Source organism: Cynocephalus volans, chromosome 6 (assembly GCF_027409185.1).
Source record: "Cynocephalus volans isolate mCynVol1 chromosome 6, mCynVol1.pri, whole genome shotgun sequence".
NCBI classification, from domain to species: Eukaryota; Metazoa; Chordata; class Mammalia; order Dermoptera; family Cynocephalidae; genus Cynocephalus; species Cynocephalus volans.
This window is the reverse complement of record NC_084465.1, coordinates 3,920,405-3,932,794: the sequence shown is the minus strand read 5'-3', so window position 1 is coordinate 3,932,794 and position 12,390 is coordinate 3,920,405. Positions and strand designations below refer to the sequence as shown.

Here is a 12,390-nt window from a genome sequence, read left to right as displayed (position 1 = left end):
GACACTCTGAGCATCATGTGACAGTGCCGGTCAACATGATCCTGAACATATTAATAGCCACTACCCTAATTATACTTAGTAAAATGGTGATCTCTAGTTATTTTATTGTACCTGCAAGCCAGCATGAAGCGTGCTGCAAGAAGATCTGGAATATGGGCAGGATGGATGTGGGTTGATACAGCACTGCTGGTTCTGATTGGCTGGTGTCTGCACTTACTGATTACTAAATATTTTGAATCTACTTCTCTCTGTGTGAGAGTTTACTTATTACGTTGATTAAAAACGGCTGTCTTCCAAAAATTATTACTTGAGGAGAAAATTTACTAGAAAATATTTTACCTTGAAATTACTTAAAATGTGATCCAATTTGATGCAAATCACGTAAGTTACACCAAAAAAAATGGAATAACAAAGGATCACTCAATTCTAAATAAAGTTCAAAAGTACATTTATTTAAAATGTGGGCAAGATATCAATATAAAAGAAAACAGTATAAGAAATAAAAATAATCAAAGTACAAAACATTGCAAATCTTTAACATCCATAATTTAGATAGCAAGGTCTTTATTTACACCATTTTACTTGTTGCTGAAGTTCTGTAACAGTTTTGTGAAAACATTTAAAAATCTGGCAAATGAATCATATAACCTAATGTGGGTTCTGAAAGTCATATAATACAAAACATAATTTATGTTTCCTCAGAATAAAGTCACACATCTTAATAAGATGCAATATATTTATTATATTTGTTTTCTGGCTTTAAAGTATTGACCCCTTAGAAAAAAGCAGCTAGAAAACAAGGGCATCTGAAGGAAGACCTAGTGTGCTATCACCAGTGGACGGCCAGACGTGGGCTCCAGGACTCCAGTCACACAGCAGTCCAGACACACTGTCAGTTAAATTTATACGTGGGTGTGTTGAGGAAAACCACTTTTAAACACAAAGAACTATATTGAATAAAGGGTCCCAATGTTAATCAGTTCCATTATACTATTACAATCAGTATTATAATACTAATACTGTTATAATTAGTATTATAATACTAATGCTTATAGCCTATCTCCAAAAATTTAATAGGTCTTTTATCATTCCTATCAGTAACTCCTGCAATAATTTCCCAATAAATGGAGATATGAAATATATGCCAAGCTCTGACAGCAATGATAAGAGGGTTTCTGCACCAAGCATCATTCTAACTAGGTAGGCAGTTTATGGCTAAACATGACATTTGCTTCCAAAACTGAGGCAAATTTTGCTTCTTAAAAGTGCTTTTCTCCCAGTGATACTTAGATTTTCTGCCTAGTATTACACACCAGCACTTTAACGTTAAGAGGAAAGTGTCTGATAAATACAATCAACTGGATCAAACAGGCACATGAGAAGGAAAAGAAAACTCACCAAGGCTGGACGTCATTCTGACCTCTGTGACTCACCCATGCACACAATTCCCTTGTGTAGGAAATGGCCAGCTAAGGCTGACATCTGTCAGAAGCCATGGAGGCTACTGCGCTCATCCAGAGTAGAACAACTCCTGCCCTCCAGCCCCCAAGTGCACCAGCCCAAGGGAGAAGATCCAGAAACATCCCCTGAAAGCAGGCCCTCTTGCAGTGGGAAACTGGGACTGGAATATGATTTTTTTATACGGATTTATGAGGCACACTTAGCTTCACTAATAGGCTGTTCACACATTAAAATAGTAATTCAGAGATTTTTAATAAGAAGTATAAATAACAGATGACAAGCTTTATTTTTTTCCTGAATGCCTGAAATACAAAAGTCTAAGTATGTCAGAATGCATTAATCTAAAGATTTACCTTTGCATTTTATCTATTAGCAACATGCTCATAAATTATTCATTTTCATGTTTCTAGTAAAAGTTCCTGAGTACAGACACTGTAAACAAACTAAACTTTACTTCAAAACTATAAGCTCAAAAATGAGCTGATAAGAAGAAACACGTATATTTATTTTTGCAATTATTTTCTATTTTATTTAACTGTGGAATACTTAAGCAGATAGTGCAGATACTTTCTAATTAATGTCACCTACTGAAACTGAACACCCAATAAGAGAATGTTTTTACCTGAAACTCAAATGACTATTCTGAAGAGAAAGAATTGTTAGCTGCATGAATCATAATAGCAAAGCAAAGAAAAACGGCATGCAAAAGCAGTAAGTGCACTGCTCTATCAACCTTGAAAACCCATCCTCACATTCAGCCCATCCACGTTATGTTCTCTTTCTAAAAGGATATGATTCATAGTCCAGTGTTTGTGTAAGCACTCCAGTGAGAACAAACTCTGCATTATGAACATCTGAATGGAATAAAAACAAAAACCGTTACAGTCAGTAAACACGCTGCTGCATGTGTACACACACACGCTAACACACAGCGAGAGCAGCAGCCATACCTATTCCTCGGGCAAAATATTCTCGGCACAAATGAAGATCGTTTTCACAGGATATTAAAATTATTTCTGACAAACTCTAAAGGAAAAGAGAAGGAGCTTATCAGTGAGCAGCAATCTTCACGTGACAATGATGGATCAAGAGCCTCTTTATTTCGTCCCACCCACCTTGTTCTGCTTATGCTCCATGAGTTTCCGGAAAGACGGCTGTTTAGGTAACACTTTTCCTCCTGCACATTCCACAATTGCTTTCATAGTTGAAAGGCTCGGGCAGATGCCAGGTGTGATATAAAAATATTTTGCCTAAAAATAAAATAAAATATATGTCCTATGTTTTTTAAATGCTTTTAATTTTTAAAGTACTTAATTTTTCATAGATTCTAACCTGAGTTTTTTGACAAAATATTTAATCTCATGAAATTATGAAGGTAATATTCTCCCACTAATACTCAAGCTGAAGTGGGCCTAGAGAAATCCAGGCATGTAAGTTTGGAAATAATTTAAGCATTTTCCCATGTTAAGTATGGCCTATGATGATTAATAGTAACCAGACTTAAGTTCCTAAAAGAAATAAAGTGCTTTGTGAATAAGCAGAAATATTATAAACGTTTTTCACACTTTCTATAAAATTCTAAATCAGCATTACATTTAAACCACATTCACCTGTCAAGCAACAGACTGACGCTGCATGGGTTCCCGGCCTATACTCCTTTTTCTTTATTTTCTCTATGTTACTTGGACTCAGAGTAGGAAATAATATTTATGCTTAAGATTTACTCTCCAACAAACTTTCTCCTGAGTACACCACAAAATACTATTTTTTTATTTTAAAGTGCTCATAGGAAAAAAAAAATCAAACATGTAGAAAGATCATTTTAGGTAAGACTCAGTATTTCAAATCATTTCTAATTCCTAGATGGCTCCTTAAAAAGTTTAAAGAACAAATTATCTTTATTGATTTACTTAGTTCTCTGATATAAAAAAAAATATTTCCCAACTGTTCTAAGTATCTTATCTAACAAACACTTTAAAATCATTAGTTATGAATTATTTATGCACACATTCAATTATTTTCCAAGTATCTTCTCCAGCTGAATACACATTTACTGAGAATAGTATTAAGAAAGCAGTAACCTCTAAAAATTTGTTAAAAGCAGAAAAATGAACATAAATGTCTCTTGCCAATGAAATTATTCATAGACAAATTCTTTGAACACCTTATCTCTAAGAGGTCTACTTAATTAATTTTTGTGCCAATACTTGTAAATTATAGTAAGAAGAGTTCTCTACAGGTGTGCTGTACTGAAGGAAGACCTCCAGGGGCAATGTCCAAGAAGGGGGACAAGCCACGAAGGACCCATTCCTGCCCAATCACCTGTTCATTACCTTCAGCTGGACCACGTGTTACATACATCTACCTGGACTGATTTGACTTTTTTCCTTTAAAATGTACCTTAAACAGTGGAGAAATGTGTGCCCGTTTTAAGGACTCTTCCAAACTGAAAGAGAAAAGCACTTCAGCCTCAGCATCTCGGAGAATGTAGTTCTGCTCATCTGGAAAACAGAAGAGTACATGCTCTGAAAAGCGCAGACACATGAAGTACAGCAGGCGCAGCCCACTCCCAGAACTCTCTCCTTATTCAGGTACATATTATTCGTGGCTACATTTACTTATACAACTTTTGAATATTTAAGTCTCACTAGTGTATTTCATTTATTCCCCCCCTGAAAACAACCAGACCAAAAAGACCAGCAGTTATTCTTTCTCCTAGATCACTGATAATTAACCTTTTAGGGTTATGAACTCCTTTGGAAAAAACCTGCTAAAACCTATAGAACGTCTCCCATGGCTGCAGCTGCCCTCTTCCCCTCTCCACTGTAATCTCACTTGCTGTCTTAAGGAGTTCATAAACTCTCTAAGCCCACAGACCCCAGGTTAAGAACGCCAGTCCTAGAAGACAAGCTTTAAATTATCATCACATCTAAGTATATATACAATGACCAACTCCTCAATGACTTGAGGGACATCAGAGTCAATTAGCTGATAATCAATTAGGTGAATTTACCAAACTTCATAGATTACCATAGACACATTCAAGTATATAAAAGTGTACAGCAATTTGTAAAGGATAGTTTTACCAACTTCTGAAGACTTCTGAAAATCTTTAAATGACCGGTTTCAAGAGTATTCATAGCAACATTTTAAGTAACGTCCAACTTATCAAAAGTTAAAGATCATAAAACGTCTTAATCTTCCTGTGACTATGTCTCATGTCCAGAAAGGTGTTTCTTCTTCTTCCACATTTCTTAACAACCAAATAGCACAACACAGGCAGTTCAAACCCAATAAGACATTCATCAAAAGCAGGAAACAAGGAAGAGTCTAGAATCAGGTTCAGCAAACTATGGTCAGCCACATGACACTTACTTTAGGATTTGTGGGCCACGTGTTATTTGCATATTCTTCTCCTTTTCTTAAGCAATGCTTTAAAAATGTAAAAACAATTCTTAGATTATGGGCCATAGTTTCTGATCCCTGGGCAAGAGGAGTTACCTCACTACAGAAATGCTGAAGACTGAAATGCCTTCTGAAGAACTGTGAGGGACTGCCAGGAAATAGTTAATGTCTATGACAGAGAAAATGACATTGAAAAATAAAAGAGAGTGACTGAAACAATCCTGTCACAGATGACATACTGACATTTTGTTTTTTAAAAGGAACAACAGGGTACAGTTAGTAGTAGTCTGTAGAAAGACTCAACCTGGAAGTTAAAGTTTTCACAGTATAAAGGAAATCAGTATTCCAAAAAGTAATTATCTATAATATTGGTGTCTCAAACTTTACATAAATTAAACATAAATACGAAATTCCAAAAATAAGCCCTTACCCCCAAAAATCAAAAACCAAATTGATTTTTGATTAAAATGTTAAAAGATGGGTAAAAGCAAGAAATAAAATAGAAAGCGAAATTTCAGGTATTAATTGCTTGAAATAATAAACAAAGGTTAATGGCCTTCTTGAGAAATTTGGAGAACAATCTGAAAATGTAAACTTTTGTCAAAATAAAGTATCTTTAAATATGTGTTAAAAATAAATCATTAGTGGACATTGACAAACTGATACTCAAGTTTATTATGGAGAGGAAAAAGACCCAGAATAGCAAACTTGATAGTGAAGGAAAATAAAGTCAGAGGGCTGATACCATGTGACCTCAAGACATACTATAAAGTTCCAGTATTCAAGACAGTGTGGTATTATTGGTAAAAGAATAGACAAATAGATCAATGGAACAGAATAGAGAGCACAAAAATAGACCTACATAAATATAATCAACTGATCTTTGACAAAGGAGCAAAGGCAACACAGAATGCATTGCAGAAATAGGGTTAGAACAACTGGACATCACGTGCAAAAATAAATCTGGACACCAACATTACACTCTTTACAAAAATTAACTCAAAATGGATCACATGCCTAAATGTAAAATGCAAAGCTATAAAAGTCTTAGCAGATAACATGGGAGAAAACTAGGTGACCCTTGGTTTGGTGATGAATTTTTAGATAAAACACCAAAGGCACAACCCATGAAAGAAATAATTGATAAGCTGGACTTCATTAAAATTTAAAACTTCTATTTTACAAAAGATATTGTCAAGAGAATGAGAAGACAATCCACAGACAGGGAGAAAATGTTTGCAAAAGACATATCTGATAATGGACTGTTATCTAAAATACACAAAAACCACGTTAAAACTCACCAGTAAGAAAACAACCCAATTAAAAAATGGGCAAAAGATTGGGAGACCTCAACAAAGATACACAGATGGCAAATAAGCACATAAAAACATGCTCAACATCAAATGTCATTAGGGAATTTTAAATTAGAGCAACAGCGAGATACCACTACACACCTACTAGAATGGCCAACATCTAGAACATGACAACACCAAGTGCTGGTGAGGACGTGGAGCAACAGGAACTGTCACTCTTCGCTGGTAGGAATGCATACCTACCACATGATCCAGCAATCAAGCTGCTTGGTATTTACCAAAAGAAGTTGAAAACTTATGTCTACACAAAACCTGCACAGGGATGTTTACAGCAGCTCTCTTCATAATTGCCAAAATTTGGAAGCAACCAAGATGTCCTTCAGTAGGAGAATGGATAAATAACTGTGGCACATCCAGACAATGGAATACTATTCAGTGCTAAAAAGAAGTGAGCTATCAAGCCATGAAAAGACATGGAGGAAACTTAAATGCATACTGCCAAGTGAAAGAAGCCAATCTGAAAAGGCTACATACAACTCCAACCATAGGACATTCCAGAAAAGACAAAACTATGGAGATGGTAAAAAGGTCAGTGGTTGCCAGGGGCTGAGGGGCATGGCGGGATGAACTGGAAGAGCACAGAGATTAGGGTATCGAGACTGCCTGCACCATACTGTAACAGTGGACACACGTCATTTTGCATTTGTCAAAATCCAACGAACTACAATGCCAAGAGGGAACTAAGGTCACTATGAACTGTGTGGGCAATTGTGACCCAAAGTCAGTTCAGTTTCACTGACATTAACCAATGCAGCGCGCTGGTGTGGGATGCTCAGTGGGGGGTACTTCCTGCTCAAAACTTGTACTTTCTGCTCAATTTTGCTGTGAACCTACAACTGTCCTAAAAAATAGCCTTTGTAAAAAAAGAACCTTCTCTTAGGAAATCCTAAAATTTGGGGGATAAAATATGTGCTACGTTTTCTGAATATTAAATGTGTATAATATAACTAAACCACTTTATAACCCTCAGAGATCACAGCAAACATGTATTAACAACGCTATAAAGAAATGGAAAGCCAGTCAACCAAAACTTCCCATCAAACATGAACTATAAACTTCATAAACAGATTTTTAAAAAATCAGATTTTTGTACACTGGTAACTTTGTAAAATTAAGAAAATCTGGTCACTCACTAAATCGACCATTTGGCAAACTGATTTTCAAGTTGGGATGCTTCTGCTTAGAAAAGAAAAAAGAAAAGTCAGTTAAGTAATGATAAAGATAGGGAAATCTTTTTAGGGAAAGCTGGGTGCTGCAAAAGCAGCCAACAGAGCCAATGGCAGGTGGACCACCACGGGCTTGTGTCCTCCAGCACCCAAGCCCACGTGTATTTTACCCCCACAGGAGAACCTTTGAAATTATACTTACTATTTTAATCAAAGAACATACTATCTCATTCTAAATTTTGTAACTCTTAACATTATACAAAATTGGGAGCTAAAAATATAGGTTTTTAATAATTGTTTCTACAATTTTTTTCTTCTGCCTGTATCTTTTTATTTATGAACAAAAATTTTTTCCAAAATTTCAACTAAGAAAAATTTCTAAATACTTAATACCCTTGAGCCTCACTACTCACAGATTCAATATCTATGAATTTGCCTACTCTTCTCTAAAATTTATTTGTAACCCCAGTATCAGTCCTTGTGGCACTTTCATGGTCATTCATGGATATGAACACACTGGAGAAAAATCTGCGTCACCCATGTGCACATTCCTGGCTGAAACAGGGCCGCACCCTCCTATTTCAGCTCACACTGTGAACAAGGGTCCTCTTCAGTATAGTGCTACTTTTCTTTTCAAAGACTTATTTTTATTGAAACACAATTGATCATACATATTTGTGGGGTACAGAGCTGACGATCAGTATTTGTGTATAATATGTGATGGTCAAATCAGGACAGTTGGCATATTCATCATTACAAAAAGTACTCGTTCTTTGTGTCCATTATCAATTTCTCCCTAATCCTTCTCCTCTCCCGCTTCCCCCACTAATAACCACAGTTCTGTTCTCTCCTTCTGAAAGTTCAACATATTGTTTGTTGTTTCTTTGTTTCTTTTTATCCCATGTGCTGATGAGAATGTGTATTCTGTAGTTGGATGAAATGTTCTGTAGATGTCTGCCAAGTCCAACTGCTCTCAAGTGTAGTTTAAATCCTGTTTCTCTGCTGATTTGTTGCCTAGATCTGCCAGATGTTGAGGGAGGGGTGTGAGGTCCCCATCTAGTACTGTATTGGGGTCTCTCTTTTTAGGTCTAATAGTGTTTGCTTTATATATCTGGGTGCTCAGATGTTGGATGCCTATATATTTATGATTGTTAAATACTCTTGCTAAATAGATCCCTTTATCATTATATAATGACTTTCTTTTCTCTTTTTATGGTATTTGGCTTAAAGTCTACTTTATCTGATATAAGAATAGCTTCCTCTTGCTCATTTTGGTTTCCATTTGCATGGTGTGTCATTTTCCATCCTTTTGCTATTAGTCTGTGTGTCTTTACAGGTGAGCTTTCTTGCAGATGGCATATAGCTGGGTCTTGTCTTCAATCCACTCAGTCAGTCTACTTTGTCTTTTGAGTGGGGAATTCACTTGACTTTAGGGCTGTTATGGAGAGGTACTGCCTTACTCCTGGTCTTTTACTTTTTTATGGTTCTTTTAAACATCTTTTGTTCTTTTTACTGTCTTCGGTGTTTGCTGGATTTTTGAAGTGGTATGATATAGTTTCCAGTTTCTTTCTCTTTCCCAATTGAATATCTGTTCTAACAGGGTTTTTGTTGTGTTTTGTTTTGTTTTCCTGTCTCATGTATACATGGTGGTGATGACCATTTTCTGGATTCCAGATAAAAGACTCCCTTGAGGATTTCTTGTAGGGCTGGTCGTGTGGTGGTGAACTCCCGCAGCTTTTATCTGTCTGGGAAATAAACTATTTCTCCTCCATTACCGAAGGACAGCCTTGCTGGGTATAGTACTCTTGGCTGGCAGTGTTTTTCCTTCAGTACTTTGAATATAACATCCCATCCTCTTCTGGCCTGTAGAGTTTCTGTTGAGAAGTCTGTTGCTAGTCTGATGGAAGCTACCTTATAAGTTACTGGACACTTTTCTCTTGCTGCTTTTATGATTCTCTCTTCGTCTTTGACTTTTGACAGCTTGACTGCAATATGCCTTGGAGAGGACCTTTTTGGACTGAATCTATTTAGGGATCTTTGAGCCTATTGGATCAGACAGTCCGTATCTCTACCAAAACCTTGGAAGTTTTCTGCTATTATTTCACTGAATTGGTTTTCAATGACTTTTCCTTATTCCTCCCCTATTAGAACACCCATGGTTCAGATGTCTGTGCACTTAAGGTTGTCTGAAAGCTCTCATAGATTTTCTTTTTAAAAAATTCTTCTTTCTTTGTCCACCTGGGTTATTTCAGAAAATCTGTCTTAGAGATTGAAAATTGTTTCTTCTGCTTGCTCTAGCCTGTTTTATTTTTTATTTTGTTGAATGAATCCTTCAGTTTCATGAGTTCTGCTACATTCTTTTCTAAGGTACTAATCTCTTTATAAAGTTACTCCTTCATATCCTGAATTGTTTTCTCATTTCGTCGTGTCACGTATCTGAGTCTTCTTGTACCTAACTGAATTTCTGTAAGATTTTGTTTGGAATTCCTTTCCAGTCATTTCAAAAGTTACCTGCTGTTTGGGGTCTGGTACTTCAGAATTATTATATTCCTTTGATGGTGTCATATTTTCTTGTTTTTATTTCTAGTATTCCCACACTGATGTCTGGTCACCTTGTGGAGTAGCTTTTTCTATTACTCCAGAGCGGCTTTTCAGGAGAGACTCCCTCCTATAGATGTGTCTTATACTGACCTTTAGCCCTGGGCAGACTTGCTGGCACCCCAGCTAGTGTCCCATGCCCCTGACAGGTGCACTGGGGTGTGCTGAAAGTATCTGGCTTGAATGGATGACCCTGGGTGAGGTATCTCTTTCCTCTTTCTTGTGGGCAGAGGCTTCTTCTGAGTCCTTGTTTCTCCCTCCTTCCTCTTGCCTGGTAAAATGTGGGAACAACCCAGATCTGGGTGAAGTGGAGCTGATGTCACTGAGGCTGGGCACTGGTGGGGCATGGGGCTGACTGCTGCGTGGGGAGAAGGGCAGCTGTGGTGCTAGTGCTCTAGGGTTGGGGTGGCAACAGCAGTGGTTGTGCTTTCCTTTATGGTGTGGGTGCTGGACTGCCAAGGAAGGGGCTGCTGAGCCACTTCTCAGGAGGAAGCCCTCAGTTGACCTCCCCTTTCCTCTGTTTGTGGGCAATGAGCAGTGTGGCTGGATGGGCCCTCTTCAGAGCATCTGGTCCAGCCGCCTGTGGGCGCTGGGTGTGGGCTGCTGTGCCAGTGTGCATCCAAGTGCCCGGTCCAGTTGCCTGTGGGCAGTGGGGAAGACCACTAGGCAGTTCTGCTGTGGAGGAGCTAGTGCATTTCCTTCCAGGTCTGCTGGCAAAGCAGCTAGGTGGGACCATTCAGGGTGGAGCCACCAGGCCGCCTCTCTGAAAAGGGCAGATATACTTTATTTTCACCAGCCCAAAGGTATATTCATTATATAGAGACCTATGAGCTGTTTTTCTGACTTGGGGGTTCAGGTGTATACAATTCAGTCAGCTGGTGAGGTGGGGGGAAATGGGTTGTGGTCAACCTAAGGAGGGCCTGCCTTTCGGATCTCTGGCTGGAGACATGGCAATGGGTCAGTTCAGCAGGACTGGGGCTAGATTCCCAGACTGTAGAACACAGTCACAGCCTCTGTGAGCCCAGGCTTCCAGCTGCCAGGCAGTGCTGCTTTTTTTAAATGTTTGTGCTTTTCATTGGTGTTCATTGTTTAAAATGGCCCCAAGAACAGTACTTAAGTGCTGTCTAGTGTTCCTAAGCATAAAAAAGCCATGATGTGCCTTATGGAGAAAATACATGTGTTAGATAACCTCTGTCAGGCATAAGTTACAGCGCTGTTGGCCATGAGTTCAATGTCAATGAAGTGACAATATACATTAAATAAGGTGCCTTTAAACAGACACATATAAAACAAGGTTATGTATTGGTTGGTTGATGAAAATGTAGTAATCAGAGGCTCTCAGGAACCTAACCCTGTATTTCCCCAGGAGCCACAGTTCAGTATTCACTAATTCAGTATTTGTGGCAACTGTATAGAGCATAACTATGTGAATAACAAGAACAGACTGAATACTGTAGTAGCAGACTTAGTTTTTTTCATGATATTAATGATTTATTCTTTCCTATGTTTTACTGCCTTAGATATAAAACTATGGAAGTTTGGTTCTAGCTTTGCTATAAACAACAATCTTAAGTGTCTTTATTTTTCTGGATCTTAATTTCTCACCTGTGAAATTAGATTACATAAACTCTAAAATATACATACTTTTTTATTTTTTACACTAAAGACTGAATTATGTTTAAAATACCAGTGGCCAAGAAAATGACATGGATCTGAAAAGTTTTAATAAGATTAACTTAATGATGACTGTGCCTGTTAAGTGGTAAATAGATTAGTTTAGTCAGTCAGAAGAGCATGGTGCTGGTGGAGACCAGCGGTGTCCCTGCAGGCCCTGCCTGCCCCACAGCCACACACCTTGCTTAAGGGGAGCGGAGAGAGGGGGATACAGGTGAGAAAATGTGAGCAGAGCCCAGAAATAAAGGGTAGACTACTGACAAAAAAGAAAATAATTATGTGTATGCCCTAAATCAGAGGACAGTAATCAATATTATTGCTACGAGGCAGGGTAGCAAGGGAGTTCAGTTTTAGTGCCAGTGTATTTGGGGCATAAAGACCAAATGAGAAATAAAACAAAACATGGTGAAGCTCATCACAGGGCCAGGTGTCTCTGCTACCTGTTCCACCCGGACAAGGGACTGGTAAGGACCAAGGACACACCTGGGGAAGGTTAGAGGTTTCTGGCCTAGACAAGGCTCTGCATATAAAAGCCAACACTGCTGCTACTTAGGATGATAAACGTACAAATTTGTTCTGGCTATATAGCTTCTATGGAGAAAAAAGTCACTTTGAATTAACAATAATTTTATACTTAGCAAGGTTCTAAAAACACTTCGGTATATTTTACAGTCTAAGAAAAATAAAAAAACTATTCTCTACACACCACCCCT

General features: G+C 37.9%; 1 protein-coding gene across 5 annotated transcripts in view; it reads right to left on the bottom strand.

Moving 5' to 3' along the window:
• Positions 1-547: 547 nt before the first annotated feature.
• Positions 548-12,390, bottom strand: part of PAXIP1 (PAX interacting protein 1) — a 59,634-nt gene continuing 47,791 nt past the window's right edge. For 4 of the 5 annotated variants that reach the window (XM_063099396.1, XM_063099394.1, XM_063099398.1 and 1 more), the window contains 4 exons: positions 3,862-3,962; positions 2,577-2,711; positions 2,412-2,487; positions 2,133-2,315 (listed from right to left, as the gene is read on the bottom strand). In XM_063099396.1, the coding sequence (XP_062955466.1) occupies positions 2,230-2,315; positions 2,412-2,487; positions 2,577-2,711; positions 3,862-3,962 (398 nt within the window). In that variant the 3' untranslated portion in view covers positions 2,133-2,229. Of the gene's footprint in view, positions 910-2,132; positions 2,316-2,411; positions 2,488-2,576; positions 2,712-3,861; positions 3,963-12,390 lie in introns of those variants that run through there. The other variant, XM_063099395.1, reaches the window with a different exon arrangement.